Source organism: Heterodontus francisci, chromosome 4 (genome assembly GCF_036365525.1).
Source record: "Heterodontus francisci isolate sHetFra1 chromosome 4, sHetFra1.hap1, whole genome shotgun sequence".
Classification (NCBI taxonomy): Eukaryota; Metazoa; Chordata; class Chondrichthyes; order Heterodontiformes; family Heterodontidae; genus Heterodontus; species Heterodontus francisci.
In genome coordinates, this window is record NC_090374.1 from 40,197,156 (window position 1) to 40,218,907 (window position 21,752).

The following is a 21,752-nucleotide window of genomic DNA, read 5'->3' on the forward strand; positions in this document are numbered from 1 at the left end:
ATGTGAATCTGCGATTGGACAGCACTTACTGAACAATTCCGGGTGTACTAAGAACTACATGAACAACCAAATTAAGATCATCAGTCGGGATCGCAATGTGGCTCACTTACACCTGTTAAGAGCTACGTATATTCATGCGCGGGGTCCTGTCCTCTACGGGTAAAAGGAACATGTCCAGGCATTGTGCTTTTTTGAATTAAAAATGTCAGGGACAATAGCCCCCAGGTGCATTGTCCATGGCAACAGCTTGGTCAGAGTTGACTTGCCAACCACTCAGCACCCTTTTCTTCTGCAGTATAAATTGCTGCTCCCTTTGAAATTTGGCATTCTTGCATCTGCCCTGATAAGTGCAAGACGAAAAGCTTTGACAGCATGTCTTTTTTTCAGCAATACTAAAAGTGATTACTCATACCGTAACTTGAGGAACTGAAAATGATGACGTGCACGATTACATTATATCAAGTTTAATTTATTCACAGATTTTTATGCTGCAAAATTCTAAACTGTATTATAACCATACTAAATCTCTCTAGTTTACCTTCTTGCAGTTTTGCGAGCATTCCATCACATGTTTGATCATTATGAACCATAGTTTGAAAACCCAGTTTTTGGAATGTCTTTACCAAATTACCGGCATCTACATCTGTACCACTACGGCTAGACATTGCTACAAAAGAACAGAAGATTATTAACAACGTTAAGGGGAAAAAAAATAATTTTAATTTTACCCTCTCACCAACCTTCTGTTGATTCCATAATGGGGATCAGTTTTACATCTGGCATCGGACGCCCTCAAAGAATGGGTCTTTGGATAGTTTATAGGTGTTAGCCTTGGTAGCAAGTGTCAAGGTCACTACAGACAGGGTATTTATCCATCAAGAAACAACATAGCCAAGGCTGATCCTATTGCACAACACTTGCAGAGCTCACTGAATAGGGATTAAGAACAGCAATTCTGCCTAATTTTCCACACTTTTACTAACAACGTTTATTTATATAGCATCTTGAACGTAATAAAGCATCCCAAGGCACTTCACAGGAGCATTATAAAACAAAATATGACAGTCACATAAGGAAATATTAGGTCAGATGACCAAAAGCATGGTCAAAGAGGTAGGTTTTAAAGAGTGTCTTCAAGGAGGAAAGCAGGATGAAGGGGCAGGGAGGTGTAGTGAGTGTAATTCAGAGCTTGGGGCCTAGGCAACTAAAGACGTAACCGCTACCGGTGAAGCAATTCAAATCAGGGATGCACAAGAGGCCAGAATTAGAGGAACACATATCTTGGAGGCTTGTGGGGCGGTAAGAGATTACAAAGATAGGAACAGGCAAGGCCGTGGAGGCATTTGAAAACAAGGATGAGAATTTTAAAATCAAGTCATTGCTTAACCGGGAGCCAATGTAGGTCAGCGAGCACAGGGGTGATAGGGGAAACAGGACTTGGTGTGAGTCAAGACATGGGCAGCAGAGTTTTGCATGACCTCAAGTTTACAGAGAGTAGAATGTGGGAAACCAGCCATTGGAATAGTCAAGTCTAGAGGTAATGAAGGCATGAATGAGGGTTTCAGCAGATGAGCTTAGTCGGGATGAAGTCAGACAATGTTACGGAGGTGGAAATAGGTGGTCTTAGTGCTGGCACGAATATGAGGTTGGAAGCTCATCTCGGGGTCAAATGTGCCACCAAAGTTGCGAACAGACTGTCTTAATTTCAGACTGTCACCAGGGAGAGGGATGGAGTCAGTAGCTAGGGAACGGAGATTGGAGCGGGGACCAAAAACAATGGCTCAGTCTTCCCAATATTTAAGTGGAGGAAATTTCTGCTCACCTAGTGCTGGATGTTGAATAAGCAGGCTAATAATTTAGCAACAGCAGAGGAGTCGAGAGAAGTGGTGGTGAGGTAGAGCTGAGTGTCAGCAGCATACATGTGAAAAGTAACGCTGTGCTTTCGGATGATGTCGCTGAGGACAGCATGTACACAAGAAATAGGAGGGGTCCAAGGATAGATCCTTGGGGGACACCACAGGTAACTGTGTGGAGCAGGTGAAGCCATTGCAGGTGATTCTCTGGCTACAATTAGAAAGATAAGAATGGAACCAGGTGAGAGCAGTCCCAACCAGCTGGATGATAGTGAAAAAGCTGGATTCAAACACAATTCAAATTCTATTTTACACAGAACACACAACTGCATAGAAATCTTCTTTCTCAACTAATGTTAGTGTTTATTCTCCACACAAGCACATGTAAAGAAATGTGTAAACTACCTGTGTTTGGATGGAAATTCTTATTGTTGAAGATAACACACATGCCAGTATATTTGTAGTTCATGTTATATTTCATATACTGTTCAGGTACTGCATCCACTTGGAGGGCGTTGTCAGGAATCTGTTTTTGGCTTCTTCTGATCAACAGAAACACAAATCAGTTTTAGTGTATAAGATTTGATAGTCAAGCATTTAACCAAAATACAACTTTTCATTTTCAAAACAGAGAAAAAAAAAACATAAAAGGGTGCCTAATTTCAATTTGAAGTGAGGCAGAGCAAAATTCCCTTTATGGATGGTCTTTGTACAAAGACCAGAACAAGGCGTGAGAGAAAAGAAAACTTTAATGGTACAATAAGGGGTGGTGTGAAATGTCTGCATTTAACATAGGTGATCACTTCTCCCAAAAAAAAACTTTTTTTTTTAAATTGCCAACATTTACAACTGAAGTTTTATATCCTAATTTAATCTATTTTTCCTCTCAACATTCTCCTTCATCTGCCCTTTTTCTGGCTCATAACTTCTTGCATCCCTGTTCCTCTTCTGTATGCAGATGCTATAGAAGACAATGTTTCCAATTTTGCCTGATGCTGCTGAATATATGAGGTCACAAAAGGTAGGAAGACAGATTAACAAATGAAAAGATTCATCATATTGTGTGTTTAAAATACCTATCATCTCTGGAATCTAGGTTTGAATCCAGTTGGATGCAGTCCTGCATCTCAAATTCAACTGAAGTTAGGCAGTAGCACTCTGTTAGCCACAACGATGGCTAGCATAGAAAGAGAAAAAGGTTCTCTAGTGCTGTACAGGTTGCTCGCCTGATGTTGGTATTCAATACGTAATTAAAAAGGGAGCAAAGGAAAGTTACTCCAGTTAACGCATTGTAGTTGTGCATTAATCACAAGAGCGATATGGTTGAGAAAGGCCATTTGGCACATCTTAATTCATCCAGCAAGAAAGATGCTCCATCTAACCAACCGTTTAAGATACCAGTATCCATTACTTTATTTGGAAATTCATTCTATTGATTGGCTAATCTGCCAAGAAATGTTTTCTGTTAACAGTTGTTGAGATTGCTTCTGTTTCTTTTGGACAATATGTTTTAAAGAACCTATTATTGAATTATAGACATTGAGTCATCTGCAGATTGCTGAACTTTGTTTTAAATAAAAGGAAGGTCAACAGAAAGTTAATTCATGGGATGTGGGCGTCACTGGCTAGGCCAACATTTATTGCCCATCGCTATTTTCTCTCGAAAAGTTGGTTATGAGGTGCCTTCTTGAACCGCTGCAGTCCATGTGGGGTAGGTACACTCACACTGTTAGGAAGGGAGTTCCAGGATTTTGACCCAGCAACAGTGAAGGAAGGGCGATATAGTTCCAAGTCAGGATGCTGTGTGGCTTGGAGGGGACCTTGCAGGTGGTGGTGTTCCCATGCATTCGCAGTCCTTGTCCTTCTAGGTGGTAGACGCTGCAGGTTTGAAAGGTGCTGTCTAAGGAGCCTTGGTGCATTGCCGCAGCGCATCTTGTAGACGATACAGACTGCTGCCACTGTGCGTTGGTGGCGAAGGGAGTACTAATCAAACAGGCTTCTTTGTCCTGCATGATGTCAAGCTTCTTGAGTGTTGTTGGAGCTGTACCCATCCAGGCAAGTGGAGAGTATTCCATCACACTCCCGACTTATGCCTTGTAGATGGTGGACAGGCTTTGGGGAGTCAGGTGGTGAGTTACTTGCCGCAGGATTCCTAGCCTCTGACCTGCTCTTGTAGCCGTGGTAATTATATGGCTACGCCAATTCAGTTTCTGGTCAATGGTAACCCCCAGGATGTTAATAGTGGGGGATTCAGCAATCGTAATGCCACTGAATGTCAAGGGGAGATGATTACATTCTCACTTGTTGGAGGTGATCATTGCCTGGCACTTGTGTGCACGAATGTTACTCGTCAATTATCAGCCCAAGCCTGGATATTGTCCAGGTCTTGCTGCATTTCTACACAGATTGCTTCAGTATCTGAGGAGTCATGAATGGTGCTGAACATTGTGCAATCATCAGCGAACATCTCAACTTCTGACCTTATGACTGAAGGAATGTCATTGATAAAGCAGCTGAAGATGGTTGGGCCTGGGACACTACCCTGAGGAACTCCTGCAGTGATGTCCTGGAGCTGAGATGATTAAACTGCAACAACCACAACCATCTTCCTTTGCGCTAGGTACGACTCCGAACAACAGAGTTTTCCCCAATTCCCATTGACTCCAGTTTTGCTAGGGCTCCTTGATGCCATACTTGATCAAATGCTGCCTTGATGACAAGGGCAGTCATTCTCACCTCAAGTTCAACTCTTTTGTCCATGTTTGAACCCAGGCCGTAATGAGGTCAGGAGCTCAGTGGCCCTGATGGAACCCAAACTGAGCATCACTGAGCAGGTTATTGCTGAGCAAGTGCTGCTTGATCGCACTGTTGACGACACCTTCCATCACTTTACTGACGAACGAGAGTAGACAGTAATTGGCCAGGTTGGACTTGTTCTGCCTTCTGTGTACAGGACATATCTGGGCAATTTTCCACATTGTAGGGTAGATGCCAGTGTTGTAGCTGTACTAGAACAGCTTGGATAGGGGCGCGGCAAGTTCTGGAGCACAGGTCTTCAGCACTATTGTCAGAGCAGTGTCCAGTGCGTTCAGTCATTTCTAGCTATCACGCGGAGTGAATCGGATTGGCTGAAGACTGGCATTTGTGATGCTGGGGACTTCAGGAGGAGGCAGAGATGGATCATCCACATGGCACTTCTGCAGGGGAGTGACTGGTCAAGATTTATGGTTGTCACAGGACTTGTGTCTGGAAAAAGTTTGAGTTTCATTTTGAACCGTTAAAAAAAGCCGGTTGATTTTTGGCCTAAAATCAGGAGTTGCTGCATGCCTACCAGGAGACGACAGCTGATATTTTTCTCGCTTTGAAGCCCTGAACCTTTAAAGACAACCTGCATCAAGTTTTACTATTTCCTTCTGTATTTGAAGAAACCTTTACTGCTACATTGCTGCTAAAGACCAAAAATCCTTGTTGCTGCTTTCTGCTGTAAAGCCTAACTGCAGTTTTCTCTGCTACATCTTTTGGAAGCCTACCCAGACTGATCATCAACATCGCCTGGAAAGAACTGTTCTGGGAAGATCCCATTGACAGCCGCCTATTCGCCTTTGGGATACCTTCCCAAAACAAAGGACTTCCATACCTTCTTTTCAGCCTAAGTGTTTCTTTTTATTCCTTCTATTTCTTTGCTACAGCTGTAAACAAAAATCCCTTTTCTTTCTCTCAGTTAATTGGTTGTTCATACGTGTATGTGCGCGCGGTCTAGGATAAAAAAGCAGCTTTAATATTTCAATTTGTATGTATGTTTTTACTTCATTATAAACCAAGTCTTCAATAATAAACAGATAGATTTGCTGTTTATTAAAGAAATCTGGTTGGTGTGCTTTATTCTGGGGAAAATAGAGTACCTGATTGACAGTTTCAGTAAGTGGGAAAATGTAAATTTATATTGTGACCTGTGGAGAAGTGGGACTGAATTAACAGTGCACTCCTCCCATCTCGGTCATAACACAGTCCTAGATTTACATTTCATGTTTGAACCTGTGACCCTTTGTCCTACCCTTGCAATTAAAAATATTGCTGATCTAATTTTTCCATTCTTTGAACCACCCTGTAAAGTTTCAAGAACACACCTCCATCGCTTTCTTTGCAGGCAGTAAACCCCCAATTTTCTCCATAATCCAAAGCTTTGACATGAGGGCTGGGAAGCAGCAGAGTTGTTAAAATGGCATTGGAAGGGAAACCCAATGCCTTCCTCTCACCGCAGTCAAAGAGTGGGAACGACAGTAGCTCAGACATTCACCAACTGGTGGTAGATGGCCAATTAATAGGCCTATTGGCAGCTATTTTACGCCCACACTGACATTTTAATCAGCGTCAGAATGGGTCACTGCTGCATGGGGAGAGCACCATGTACATTGAGGCGGCCTCCAGGGAGGGGGCCTTCCTTTGTGGATGCTCAATGGCCCATGCTCCTTAATGTGCCAGTAGAATTTCAGCCTAGGAATGAGCCTCCAACACTAAAATGTTAACATTGGATCTTGGCAACCAAAACTGGACAAAATATTTAAGATGTTGTCTGACCAGAGCATTATAAATTTTGATGACTGTTAAAACTCAGGTCGGAGGAATGCACTCTCTTTTCAAGTTCCACTTCTCCACAGGACACAACATATATTTAAATGTTTACCCAATTATCGACACAGTCAATCATATCTTCGACTCTTTATCCTCAAATAAAATATTCCAACCAGCTTTCTTCAATAAACAACAAAACTAACAATTTATTATAAAACCAGACTTGTCCAGTAACGAGGCAAAGCATCAACACACAAATTGAAGTATGAAAATTTCCTTTTTAAATACCTCACACACACACAGATTAACTGAAAAATAGAGATTTTCTCCGTGGAGCTCTTTTACAAAAAAAAAATACTTTGGCCAAATACTTGAAGAAAAAAAAATGGAAGGATGTCAGTTGCCCCTTTTGGTCTGGCATCTGGGTATACGGAGACAGATCACTGGAATATTTTCTGGAGCAGTTCGTTCTGGAGATGTTGAGAACTAGTCTGGTAGACTTTCCAGTAGAAATGTGGTATCAGGGGTTTCAGTTATCCCACTCTAGATTCACAGGTTTTTCAAAGAGGTAGAGAGAGGGGCTGACACACTGGATCTCTCCAGGTCTCAGAGGTGCAGGAAAGATGAACTGGGTGTTTCTCCCTTGGCAGGTTGATCTCCAACTGCTTTTCAACACAGTCCACACTCCAACTGAACCAAAACAATATGTCAAGAGTGAAACCCCCAAACAGCAAGTCAGAACCTCCTGACCTTCATAAATCTTGACATGTCACCTCTCTCATAAACATCTTCCCCAAGTCACCAAAGTTTCTGTTGTTTATTGAGCTTAAGGCATGTGATTTCCAGTAAAGGCTTTCAAACAAGACCTCTTGGTGACCCTTGTAAAAAAAAATCCATGGAGTCTTTTCAGTTTTCCCAAATAAACCAACGTCCATAATTCTAACACACTAATCCTCAAAAAATATTTTAATAGAAGCATTTTCATAACATCACAAAGGTCGTTCAACCTTTCATTGGCTTTGCTGTTCTGCATTGATTTAATAGCAAGTTTACCAAGACTTGGGTATCTTTCAGCTTCACCCTTAGCTATTGCACTATATTTCATAGAATACATATATTTATGCTGACAACTACTGCTGAAATTTTTAAAGAAAACAAGATTAACAATCTTAGAAAAGCTTGGGGAATACAGTGATTAATCATAGGAAATAATCAAATTTTCACTTCACAAGATTGTTACAGATGAAGACAGGAATTCAGCCCATATTTGTTTACCCACTCAAAGGCACTAAAGTCCCCATTTCAGTCAGCATGCAGTTTGTAGAATTCAAGGTGCTGTCTGACCAGAGCATACACAGTTGATCATGACTTCCTCTAACTGTTTTGGCTGTGTAGTTCAATATTCTATCAGCTTTGCTCAGTACAGCTCTGCATTTGCTGCACATGGAAACAAAGCACAGGAGGCCTACCAGCCCATTGTGTCTTTGCTGGCTCTTTGAAAGAGCTATCCAATTAGTCCCACACTACTGCTCTTTCTCTATAACCCTGCAAATGTTTCCCTTTCAAGTATTTATCCAATTGTCTTTTTTGAAAGTTATTATTAAACCTGCTCTCACCACCGTTTCAGGCAGTGCATTCCAGATCATAACTTGCTGAGTCAAGAAAATTCTCATCTCCCCTCTGATTCTTTTGCTCATCACCTTAAATCTGATCTTCTGGTTACTAACCCTCCTGCCGGTGGAAACAGTTTTGCTCGATTTACTTGATCAAAACCCTTCAAAATTTTGAGCACCTCTGTTAAATCTCCCCATAAACTTCTCTGCTCTCAGGGAACTATCCCAGCTTCTCTAACCTCTCCATATAACTGAAGTCCCTCATCCCTGGTACCGTTCTCGTAAATCTCTTCTGCAAGCTCTCCAAGGCCTTGACATCCTTCCTAAAGTGTGGTGCCCAGAATTGGACACAACACCCAAGAGCTAACCAGTGATTTATAAAGGTTTTTCACGACATCCTTCCTTTTGTGTCTCTCTTTATAACACCAGGATTCCCATGTGCTTCTTTAAAAAAAAAACAGCTGTATCAACCTGTCCTGCTATCTTCAAAGATTTCTGTGTGTAAACCCTCGGGTCTCTGATGCTGCACCTCCTTTAAAATTATACCATTTCATTTATATTGCCTATCCTCACTTTTCCTTCCAAAATGTAAATTTCATTTGCTATATGTCTCACCATTGCACCAGTCTATGTCCTCCTGAAGTTTACTATCCTCCTCACTGTATACTTCACTTGAGTTTTGTGTTATCTGCAAACTTTGAAATTATGCCTTATATACAAGACCAGGTTATTAACTAATAAAAGTCTAATTACACTCGTAGCCTGCTAAATTTGGGCGCAATTTATGCAGGTTTCACTGATTGCATCCAAAGTAGAAAATTCTACCCTTATTTCTGTCCCCATGTGCAATACTTCACATTTGTTGGCATTTCACCTATCATTTTTGATCAAGTTGGATATTTTGTTCAACTCAAACTGCCTCTCTGAATCCTCTGTCCTACCAGGTTTAGTATCATATGCAAATTTACCAGTTTACAAGTTTCTAAATCTAGGCCATTTATGAAGAGCAGCAGTAGTGGCTCTAATACAGAGCTTTGTGGCACCCTTACCCCTCACCCCAACCCCAGACTTTCCTCTTGTGAAGAGCATGCATTGCTTTCTAACCTTCAGCCAATGTTTGATCTATTCTCAGTTCACCTTGAATTCCTAACCCTGGGTTTAACTAATAGCCTTTTGTGTGGAGAACCAAAATAAAAGGGGATCTCAACCACCTAGATACAACACTACAAGTTTAGAGATGCCATTTGGAAACATCACTAGGACGATTTAGAACAAATTCAAAGGCTTTAATTTAACAATGTAAATGTTCAATCTAATATTAGCTGTGCTACTACAGCAATGGAAATTGTTCATCTTAGAACGATTACCCTTCTATTTCTCACTATGGAAAAGCTTTTAAATTTTGGGGCTACTTTCTGATCAATTGTAAAGACTTTGGGCATAAGTTTTCCAGCCCATTGTAGGTAGGTACAGGGGTGAACAAAGTGGGAAAGTCCATGAAACTGATGCGGGTCGGCATCCCTCTTCCAGCTTTCCTTGGTGCAGCATTAAAGGCAAGCTTTTGGGTAAGTAATTAAGAAGTTGTTGAAACAAAAACAAAATACTGCATCTGCTGAAAACCTGAAATAAAAACAGAAAAGCTGGAAATACTCAGCAGCATGTGTGGAGAGAGAAACAGTGAATGTTTCAGGCGGACAACCTTTCATCAGAACTGGGAAAAGTTAGAAATGGAATAGGTTTTAAAAGTAGGTCAAATGGGGGAAGGTGGAAAAAGAACAAAAGGGAAGGTCTGCTAGGGTGGAAGATGGGAGACATTAAATGATAAAGGAACCAGTGGGGAGCAGTAATGGGACAAGTAAAGAAACAAAAGAAGTGTCCAGAGGAAGTGTGAACGGCAAAATAATGAACAGTTATCATAAGGAAACAAAATGGAGGCAGAGATTACAGTCTGAAATTGTTGAACTCGATGTTGAGCCCAGAAAGCTATAAAGTGCCTAATTGAAAGATGAGGTGCTGTTCCTTGAGCTTGCATTCAGCTTCATTAGAACACAGCAGTAGGCAGGACAGAGGTATCCAGTGTGACAGCAAGGTGGAGAATTAAAATAGCAGGCCACCAGAGGCTCAAGATCATGCTTGTGGGGGTATGAACGGATGTGTTCTACAAAGCTGTCACCCAATCTGCATTTGGTCTCCCCAGTGTAGAGGAGACCGCACTGTGAGCAACGAATACAGTAAACTAAATTGAAAGTAGTACAAATAAATCTCTGCTTTACCTGGAAAGAGTGTTTGGGGTCTTGGAGAGTGAGGAGGAAGGAGGTAAAAGGGCAGGTATTACACCTCCTGTGATTGCATGAGAAGGTGCTGTGGAAAAGGGAAGAGGCGGCAGGAGTGATGGAGAAGTCGACCAGGTTACCGCAGAGGGAACGGTCCCTTCGGAATGCTGACAGGGGAAGATGTGTTTGGTGGTGGCATCACACTGGAGGTGGCAGAAATCGCAGAGGATGATCCTTTGGATGTGGAGGCTGGCGAGGTGGAAAGTGAAGATAAGGGGAATCCTGTCGCAGCTCTGGGAGGGAGAGAAAGGGGTGAGGGCCATATATAGGACCAACACTCACTTTGTTAACTCTTCTTTTTAAAAAATCTACGGAAACGCTTATTATCTGTCTGTATATTTCTCGCCAGCGTTCTCTTACTCCAATGTTTACCCCCTTATTAATCTCAGTTGTTCTTTGCTGCTAGTCTGTCCAATCTTCTGACCTGCCACCCATCTTTGTACAATTATATGCTATTTCTTTAAGTTTGATACTATCTTTAACTTTGTTAGTTAATCATGGATGTTGGGTCCTCCTCTTGGAATTTTTCTCTCTCATTGGAATGTATTCCTTGCCTGGTTGGACTTCTTTCCACAGTTGCTGGCTGGACCGCTTTCTGTGTTGTTGCTGCGATCTTCCGCCTCTCATCCTGAGGGCTACCTTTTAAGGTCAAAGTCCATCACATTAGCATTTCTGTTAGTTGACACATGGCCTTCTTCCATGGTGTGACCACACAATGGACCAGGATGTGGAACCCATGGTTATCTACTGATGTCTGGATGGGTACCATTGTTATGATGTGGCTGCTTCACTCCTCCTTTGTCTCAAAGAACCCATTCAATTCAGAAATGTCTCTTGATAGTTTCAGGATGGGTGCAGGTAATATCTCTTAGACTGGAATTTACCCTTTTGTCCTTTCAAGACAGTGAGGCAATTTTTGAATACATAGGCCAGGTCATCTGACCATTGGCAGCCATCTTTGCAGCCCACTGTCCACTTTTCTTAAAAAAAAAAGGAAAAGCCATTTTCAAGGAGTCCACTTTGAATAAAGTCATATCTTAAAAGTTAGGAATATGATAGGTCTCTACTGGGCATGACAATGTAAATCGCTGTTTCACCTGGAAGGAATATTTGCGGCTTTGAACAGTGAGGAAAGGAGGTAAAAGGGCAGGTGTTGTAGCTCCTGCGCTTGCATGGAAAGGTGCTGTGGGAAGGAGACAGGGTGTTGGGGGGGTGGGGGGTGGGGGGGGGAGAAGGAATGATAGAGGAGTGACTCAGGATACCACGGAATGAACTGTAACTTCAGAATGCTGAAAGAGAGGGGAAGATGTGTTTGGTGGTGGCATCATGCTGGAGGTGGCAGAAGATGATCTGTTGAATATGGAGGCTGGTGGGGTCAAAGTTTAGGACAGGGGAACCCTATTATCCCGAGAGAAAGGAGGGAAATGGGCGAGAGCAGAAGCGAGGGAAATGGGACGCAGTCGAGGGCCCGGACAACCACAGGGCAGTGACATCTTTGGTTGAGGAAAAAGAAAGACATATCTCAGAAGCGCTGGTGTGGAAGGTTGCATCATCAGAACAGATGCGATGGAGGCAGAGAAAGGAATGGAGTCCTTACAGGAAACAGGGTCTGAGGAAGTATAGTCACGCTAGCTGTGGGAGTGAGTGGGCTTATAATGAATATTTGTTGATAGCCTATTACCAGAAATGGAGACAGAGAAGTCAAGGATGGGAAGGGAAGAGTTAGAGATGGAAAATATGAAGGTGAGAGAAGATGGAAATTGGAAGCAAAGTTGAAAAGGTTTTTCAGTTCAGGGCGACAATAGGAAACGACACCAATGTAGTTATCAATGTACCAAAAAGGAGAGTTGAGGGAGGCCCCCTCCCCACCCCCAAGAGGGCAGGAACAAGGAATGTTCCACGTATCCCACAAAAAGGCAGATATAGTTAGGACCCATTTGGGTACCAGAGCAGGTGCCGCTGTGGGCGGCACAGTGGCGCAGTGGTTAGCACCGCAGCCTCACAGCTCCAGCGACCCGGGTTCAATTCTGGGTACTGTCTGTGTGGAGTTTGCAAGTTCTCCCTGTGTCTGCGTGGGTTTTCTCTGGGTACTCCGGTTTCGTCCCACAAGCCAAAAGACTTGCAGGTTGGTAGGTAAATTGGCCATTATAAATTGCCCCTAGTATAGGTAGGTGGTAGGGACAGGTGTGGATGTGGTAGGAATATGGGATTAGTGTAGGATTAGTATAAAAGGGGTGGTTGATGGTCGGCACAGACTCGGTGGGCCGAAGGGCCTGTTTCAGTGCTGTATCTCTAAACTAAACTAAAAGGAGATTCTATTCAATGTGAGAAGTTGCTGAGGTTGTTAAGAGCCAATTATGAGCTGCTTTAGCCCAGAATCCAGGATTTCACAGCCATGGAAACTGTTTGCCGACCTCTCAGCAACTTGCCAAGGTCACTGAGGTGGGTGTACAGCGGGAAGAGCTTTCAGTGAAAATGACAAGGTGGGAAGGCTTTGATTCGTTATACTGAAAAGCTCCAGCCAGGGCCACTGAGAGACGCTGTTCAAAGCACTTCTCAGAGTGCTTTCACAGCTGGACAGGTGATTACCTTCCAAGACGTTGGCACTTAACTTGTCTAGCACTGAATTCACCTTCAGCTGCACTTCCCTGGTGCCTGTCTTCAACAAAGTATGGGAGAAGCTTATGCAGCTCCACCTTCCACCTCTGCTGAGAGTCAAGAGAGGACACACCACCACCAACTGCTCCAGCAGCAGCAGGAGCAACACCAGAAGCAGCACCAGCTGCCTCAGCCACATGCCCCTTCAGAGGGCAAATGGGATGGATACAGAGATCCACCTGGAAGGAGGAAGACTCCCAACGCAGGGTCTATAGGCAGAGGATCTGACCTCCCGACATTAAAAAGCTTGTCTAATGGTGATCATGAAACCATTGCTGGTTGTTGTAAAAACCCATCTGGCTCACTAATGTCCTTTAGGAAAGGAAATCTGCCGTCCTTATCTGATCTGGCCTACATGTGACTCCAGACCCACAGCAATGTGGCTGACTCTTAAATGCCCTCTGAAATGGCCTAGTAAGCCACACAGTTCCAGGGAAATTAGGGATGGGCAATAAACGCTGGCCAGCGACATCACATCCCATGAACGAATTAAAAAAAGAGCACCAGTGCTTTAGGCTTTCACGTCAAGATGGTGCTAGCATCTGCAGTCTCCTGGAACAAGACCTCTTTCCCAGTGCAACAGGTGGGCATGCAGAGGTGCAACCCCCGCCCCACCCAAAACCTCCAGTCTCTGCTTCTCACCAAGTGGTGTGTTTTCTTCTCCTGCAAGAAGGGAAAGTAGAGAGGTGTGAGTGCTCATTATGGCATGTGTGCAGAGGAGCAAAGGACACTATTTGTGGAGAGCAACTGAGAAGCATAGGTATGAGGTGCCAATAGGCTGGGGAGGGGGGTGGGGGGGGCGGGGCAGTGTGAGCTGCTCAGATGGGGATGAGATGTGCCTGCAGAGAGAGGAATGAGTGGAACTGCAAGGTGTGTTGACCTGAAGATTGCTGTGCAGAAGGCTGAGCAAGTCAGAGTGTGGGGCTTGGCCCTGCAAGTGAAATGCCATGCACCTGTCATGCCTGAGATCCTTAACCCCCTTGGTGCACAGGCTCCAGGTTGAAGGGAGCACACCCCTGCTGCTGACATCCTTGGCTCCTTCTATCCACGCCTGCTTGGTTTGGGGGGGTTGCCCTCTTCCTCCCCTCCTTGGGGGAGCTCATCTCATTGCAGCCTCTCAGAAGAACCTCCAGTTAAGAGAGATGTGGATTTGGGGATGGGGTGTGGGAGTGAGGTGCTTTGGAGGGTGGACAGACGTCCCAGGCTTCCTCTCCACTCCTGCGGTTGTTGCAGCCTGGAAAATCCAAGTGCTGGTGAGCTTTCATGACAGATACGTTGGTCCCTTTAATTAGAAATCCTTTTGACAGAATATACACATCATTCCACCCACCTACCCTCCCTAATTGGTCAGGGAGTCCAGAGTCAGGATGACAATTGGTTTGCTCTGGTAAAGAGCCACTGCCAAGCACACTGTTCAGAGTGTCACGTTCCGGAACTGAAATGGTTCCGCCGCTCTCGCAGGGAATAAGCTGAGCAGATTCCATTCTTTTTGTCAGTCGTGGCTCAGCTGGTAGCCCTCTCACCTCTGTCAGAAGGTTATGGTTCAATTTCCAGACTCGAGGACAAAAATCTACACGAACACTCCAATGCAATACTGATGGAGTGCTGCACTGTCAGAGATGTCTGTTGGATGAGCAGTTTGAGATGCAGAGATCAGAAGGGGGAGGCCCATGATTCCAAGGGTAAATACAAAGGAACTACTTCCTCTGGTGGAGGAAGCCAGAGCAAGATAGCATAATCATAATCATGATGAGGTGAGAGTGACTGCCCTTGACATCAAGGCAGCATTTGACCGAGTTTGGCATCAAGGAGCCCTAGCAAAACTGAAGTCAATGGGAATCAGGGGGAAAACTCTCTGCTGGTGGGAGCCATACCTAGTGCTAAGAAAGATGGTTGCAGTTGTTGGAGGTCAATCATCGCAGCTCCAGGACATCACTGCAGGAGTTCTTCATGGTAGTGCCCTAGGCCCAACCATCTTCAGCTGCTTCATCAATGACCATCCTTCAATCATAAGGTCAGAAGGGGGGAGGTTCACTGATGATTACACAATGTTCAGCACCATTCGCGACTCCTCAGAACTGAAGCAGTCCGTCTAGAAATGCAGCAAGACTTAGACAATATCCAGGCTTGGGCTGATAAGTGGCAAGTAACATTCGCGCCACACGTGGCGGGCAATGACCATCTCCAACAAGAGAGAATCTAACCCTCTCCCCTTGACATTCAATGGCATTACCATCGCTGAATCCCCCACTATCAACATCCTGGGGGTTACCATGGATCAGAAAGTGAACTGCAGTAGCTATATAAATGCTGTGGCTAGAAGAGCAGGTTGAAGACTAGGAATCCTGCAGCGAGTAACTCACCTCCTGACTCCCCAAAGATTGTCCACCTTCTACAAGGCACAAGTCAAAAATGTGATGAAATACTCTCCATTTGCCTGGATGGGTGCAGCTCCAACAACACTCAAGAAGCTTGACACCATCCAGGACTAAGCAACCCGCTTGACTGGCACCCCATCCTCAAACATTCACACCCTCCACCACCGACGCACAGTGGCAGCAGTGTGCACCATCTACAAGATGCACTGCAGCAATGCACCAAGGCTCCTTAGACAGCACCTTCCAAATCCGCGATCTCTACCAACTAGAAAGAGAAGGGCATCAAACGCATGGGATCACCACCACCTGCAAGTTCCCCTCCAAGTCACACACCATCGTGACTTGGAACTATATCGCCGTTCCTAAATTGTTGCTGGGGCAAAACCCTGGAACTTCCTTCCTAACAGCACTGTGGGTGTACCTACCTCACATGGACTGCAGCGGTTCAAGAAGGCAGCTCACCACCTTCTCAACGGCAGTTAGGGATGGGCAATAAATGCTGGCCGAGCCAGCAATGCCCACATCCCACGAATGAATAAAAAAAAAAAAGAGCCAGGTCATATGGGAGTGAAATCAGAAAACAGTTTCCACCCCCCCCCCGACAAAATACTGTGGTTGTTAGGTCAATTGTACTCCAATCCCCTTGCAGTAAAGGCCAACATGCCATTTGCCTTCTAATTGCTTGCTTACTTGCATGATAACGGTGTTCCTTTTATGAGTACACCCAAGTCTCCCTGGACATCAGCACATGCCTTTTAAGAAATATTTTGCTTTTCTATTCTTACTAACAAAGTGAATAACCTCACACTTCCCAACATTATACTCCATCTCTTTGCTGCCGACTCAATTAACCTTTTTATATCTTTGCAACCTCTTTGTGTCCTCCTCACATTCCCACCTAACTGTGCATTATCAGCAAACTTAAGATACATTACTCTCAGTTTCTGTGTGAAACCGAGCGGAACTGCGAGCAGACAGGCACCTAGCGGAAGTTCCAGCGCCTCACATGCTCTCACAGGGACAGTGAGTGTGTTTCAGGACTGACGTCACAGCTCAGAAAGTGACGCATTGCAAGGGGAGGCAGTCGATTGGTAAGTAGGAATAGGTGAGTATTTCTCCCCTTTTTTACTACTTTCAAAAGCCGAAGTAAAAGTAAAGGTAGGGAATTTAGAGTGTAGCAGGTAGTGTTTGGAGTAGAATAAGATCCCTATCGTAATTAGTACTCAAAATTAAAGGGAGAACCAAGGAGCTTAATCTAAGTCTAAGTCATGGCAGGAGAGCTCAGCCCCGTGGCATGCTCCTCCTGCGCTATGTGGGAAATCAGGGACACTTCCAGTGTCACTGGCGACCATGTGTGCAGGAAGTGTGTCCAGCTGCAACTACTAGCTGACCACATTGCGCAGCTAAAGCTGCGGATGGACTCACTGTGGAGCATCCACGATGCTGAGGACGTCGTGGATAGCACTTTTAGCAAGGTGATCACACCGCAGGTAATGGCTTCAGAGGCAGAAAAGGGATGGGGGAGCACCAGGAGGAGAAGTAGGCACAGGCAGGTTGTGTAAGGGTCCCCTGTGGCCATCCCTCTCTCAAACAGATATACCGCTTTGGATATTGTTGGGGGAGATGGCCTCCCAGGGGAAAGCAGCAACAGACAAGTTCGTGGCACCACGGATGGCTCTGCTGCCCAAGAGGGGATGAAAAAGAGTGGGACAGCCATATTGATAAGGCACAAGTGAAAAATGCAATCGTAAGGGGAACAGACAGGCGTTTCTGTGGCCTCAAATGAGACTCCAGGATGGTACGTTGCCTCCTTGGTTCTCTGGTCAAGGGTGTCTCGGAGTGGCTGCGGGACATTCTGAAGGGAGAGGATGAACAGTCAGAGGTCGTGCTACACATTGGTACCAACGACATAGGTAGAAAGAGGGATGAGGTCCTTCAACAAGCATTTAAGGAGATCGGTAGCAGATGAAAAAGCAGGACCTCAAAGGGTTGTAATCTCTGGATTACTCCCAGTGTCACGTGCTAGTGAGTATAGTACTAGGAGGATAGAGCAGATGAATGCGTGGCTGAGGAGGTGGTGCAAGAGGGAAGGCTTTAGTTTCCTGGATCACTGGGTCTGTTTCTGGTCAAGGTAGGACCTGTACAAGTTGGACGGGTTGCACCTGAACCGGAACGGGACCAACATCCTTGTTGGGAGGTTTGCTAGTGCTGTTGGCAGGCGGGGGGGGGGGGAGGGGCAGGACTGGGAGCTCAATATTCCAGGGTATAGAATCTTCAAGCGTGACAGGGGAGGGGGTAAAAGAGGTGGCATTGCACTGTTGATCAAGGAGTCAATTACTGCAGTAAGGAAGGATGATATCTTAGAAGGCTCCTCAAATGAGGCCATATGGGTAGAACTTAAAAACAAAAAGGGGGCAATCACTTGGCTGGGAGTGTACTACAGGCCGCCAAACAGTCAGGGAGAGATAGAGGAGCAGATATGTAGGCAAATCTCAAGAGAAGTGTAAAAATAATAGGGTAATAATAGTAGGGAATTTCAACTTCCCCAATATCAGCTGGGATAGCCTTAGTGCAAAAGGCTTAAAAGAATTCTTAAAATGCATACAGGAGAGCTTTTTGAGCCAGTATGTAGACAGTCCTGCAAGAGAAGGGGCAGTACTGGACCTAACTGGGGGACTCAGAGGGGAAATAAAAGGTGGGGGCCAAAAAAAAAATCCAGAACCAGGGGTCATAGTCTAAGGATACGGGGTAAACCTTTCAGGACTGAGATGAGGAGAAATTTCTTCACCCAGAGTGTGGTGAGCTTGTGGAATTCACTACCACAGAAAGCAGTTGAGGCCAAAACATTGTATGTTTTCAAGGAGGAGTTAGCTATAGCTCTGGGTCTAAAGGGATCAAAGGGGCAAAACGGGAACAGGCTACTGAGTTGGATGATCAGCCATGATCATAATGAATGGTGGTGCAGGCTCAAAGGGTCGAATGGCCTACTGCTGCTCCTATTTTCTATGTTTCTATGTTTAATCCTAGGGAATGAAGCCGGACAAGTGGTAGATGTGTCAGTGGGGTAACATTTCGGGGATAGTAACCATAACTCTAAGATTTAAGGTAGTTATGGAAAAGGACAAAGATGGACCAAAAATAAAGGTAATGAATTGGGGGAAGGCCGATCTTATGATAAAACAGGATCTGGCCAAAGTGAACTGGGAGCAGCTACTCGTAGGAAAGTCGACATCAGATCAGTGGGAGTCATTCAAAGAGGAAATAGTGAGAGTTCGGAGCCAACATGTACCCATTAAGGTGAAGGGTAGGACCAACAAGTCCAGGGAACCCTGGATGTCAAGGGATATAGAGGAATGGATCAGTAAAAAAAAAAAAGAGGCGGCATATGGCGGATTTGGACTGCTGAAAACAGTGGAGGCACTAAAGGAGTATAGAAAGTGTAGGGGGGGGTACTTAAAAAAGTAATTAGTAGAGTGAAGAGGGGACATGAAAAAGCACTGGCAGGAAACACTGGCAGCACAGTGGTTAGCACCGCAGCCTCACAGCTCCAGAGACCTACCTGGGTTCAGTTCTGGGTACTGCCTGTGTGGAGTTTGCAAGCTCTCCATGTGACTGCGTGAGTTTCTGCCGGGTGCTCCGGTTTCCTCCCACAGCCAAAAGACTTGCAGGTTGATGGGGCAATTTACAATGGCCAATTTACCTTAGTGTCGGTAGGTGGCAGGAGAATGGTGGGGATGTGGTAGGGAATATGGGGTTAATGTAGGATTAGTATAAATGGGTGGTTGTTGGTCGGCACAGACTCAGTGGGCCGAAGGGCCTGTTTCAGTGCTGTATCTCTAAATAAATAATAAAGAAAAATCCTAAGGCGTTTTATAAGTATATTAAGGGCAAGAGGATAAACAGGGAAAGAGTAGGGCCCATTAGGGACCAAAACGGCAATGTGTGTGTGGCGGACGTAGGTGAGGTTTTAAATGATTACTTTCATCTGTGTTCACTATGGAGAAGGACGACGTAGGTATAGAGATCAGGGAGGGGGATTGTGATATACTTGAACATATTAGCATTGAAAGGCTTAAAAGTGGATAAATCCCCAGGCCCAGATGGGATGTATCCCAGGCTGTTATGTGAGGCAAGGGAGGAGATTGCAGGGGTTCTGACACAAATTTTCAAATCCTCTCTGGCCACAGGAGAGGTACCAGAGGAATGGAGCACAGCGAATGTGGTACCATTATTTAAGAAGGGGAGTAGAGACAGCCCTGGTAATTATAGACCTGTGAGCCGTACTTCGGTTGTGGGTAAAATGTTGGAAAAGGTTATAAGAGACAGGATTTATAATCATCTAGAAAAGAATAAGTTCATTAGCGATAGTCAGCACGGTTTTGTGAAGGGTAGGTCGTGCCTCACAAACCTTATTGAGTTTTTCGAGAAGGTGACCAAACAGGTGGATGAGGGTAAAGCAGTGGATGTGGTGTATGTGGATTTCAGTAAGGCATTTGATAAGGTTCCCCACGGTAGGCTATTGCAGAAAATACGGAAGTATGGGGTTGAAGGTGATTTAGAGCTTTGGATCAGAAATTGGCTAGCTGAAAGAAGACAGAGGGTGGTGGTTGATGGAAAATGTTCATCCTGGAGTTTAGTTACTAGTGGTGTACCGCAAGGATCTGTTTTGAGGCCACTGCTGTTTGTCATTTTTATAAATAACCTGGAAGAGGGTGTAGAAGGGTGGGTTAGTAAATTTGCGGATGACACTAAGGTCGGTGGAGTTGTGGATAGTGCCGAAGGATGTTGTAGGGTACAGAGGGACATAGATAGGCTGCAGAGCTGGGCTGAGAGATGGCAAATGGAGTTTAATGCGGAAAAGTGTGAGGTGATTCACTTTGGAAGGAGTAACAGGAATGCAGAGTACTGGGCTAATGGGAAGATTCTTGGTAGTGTAGATGAACAGTGGCGCAGTGGTTAGCACTGCAGCCTCACAGCTCCAGGGACCCTGGTTCGATTCTGGGTACTGCCTGTGTGGAGTTTGCAAGTTCTCCCTGTGTCTGCGTGGGTTTTCTCCGGGTGCTCCGGTTTCCTCCCACAAGCCAAAAGACTTGCAGGTTGATAGGTAAATTGGCCATTATAAATTGTCACTAGTATAGGTAGGTGGTAGGGAAATATAGGGACAGGTGGGGATGTTTGGTAGGAATATGGGATTAGTGTAGGATTAGTATAAATGGGTGGTTGATGGTCGGCACAGACTCGGTGGGCCGAAGGGCCTGTTTCAGTGCTGTATCTTTAATCTAAGATCTTGGTGTCAAGGTACATAAATCCCTGAAGGTTGCTACCCAGGTTAATAGGGCTGTTAAGAAGGCATATGGTGTGTTAGCTTTTATTAGTAGGGGGATCGAGTTTCGGAGCCACGAGGTCATGCTGCAGCTGTACAAAACTCTGGTGAGACCGCACCTGGAGTATTGCGTGCAGTTCTGGTCACCGCATTATAGGAAAGATGTGGAAGCTTTACTAGGATGTTGCCTGGTATGGAGGGAAGGTCTTACGAGGAAAGGCTGAGGGACTTGAGGTTGTTTTCGTTGGAGAGAAGGAGGAGGAGAGGTGACTTAATATAGACATATAAGATAATCAGAGGGTTAGATAGGGTGGATAGTGAGAGTCTTTTTCCTCGGATGGTGATGGCAAACACGAGGGGACATAGCTTTAAGTTGAGGGGTGATAGATATAGGACAGATGTCAGAGGTAGTTTCTTTACTCAGAGAGTAGTAGGGGCGTGGAACGCCCTGCCTACAGCAGTAGTAGACTCGCCAACTTTAAGGGCATTTAAGTGGTCATTGGATAGACATATGGATGAAAATGGAATAGTGTAGGTCAGATGGTTTCACAGGTCGGCACAACATCGAGGGCCGAAGGGCCTGTACTGCGCTGTAATGTTCTAATTCTAATTCTAAAAGGGTAGCAGAGATAAACCAGGTAATTACAGGCCTAACATCAGTGGTAGGGAAAATATTGGAAAAAATTCTGAGGAACAGGATTAATCTCCACTCGGAGAGGCAGGGATTAATTAGGGATAGTTAGCATGGCTTTGTCAGGGGGAAATAAATAGTGTCTGACTAACTTGATTGAATTTTTTGAGGAGGTGACTAGATGTGTAGGTGAGGGTAAAGCAGTTGATGTAGTCGATATGGACTTCAGTAAGGCTTTTGATAAGATCCCGCGTGGGAGATTGGTTAAGAAGGGATTGCCCAGGGATCCAGGGCAATTTGGCAAATCGGATCCAAAATTGGCTCAGTGGCAGGAGGCAGAGGGTAATGGTCGAAGGTTGTTTTTGCGAGTGGAAGCCTGTGACCAGTGGTG

At 44.9% G+C, this 21,752-nt stretch overlaps 1 protein-coding gene across 4 annotated transcripts in view; it reads right to left on the minus strand.

Annotated features, from left to right (window-relative positions):
- casp3b (caspase 3, apoptosis-related cysteine peptidase b) overlaps window positions 1-21,752 on the minus strand; it is a 72,195-nt gene that overhangs the window by 24,750 nt on the left and 25,693 nt on the right. For all 4 annotated transcript variants that reach the window (XM_068029390.1, XM_068029387.1, XM_068029388.1 and 1 more), the window contains 2 exons: window positions 2,259-2,395; window positions 539-667 (listed from right to left, as the gene is read on the minus strand). In XM_068029390.1, the coding sequence (XP_067885491.1) occupies window positions 539-667; window positions 2,259-2,395 (266 nt within the window). The remainder of the gene's footprint in view (window positions 1-538; window positions 668-2,258; window positions 2,396-21,752) is intronic.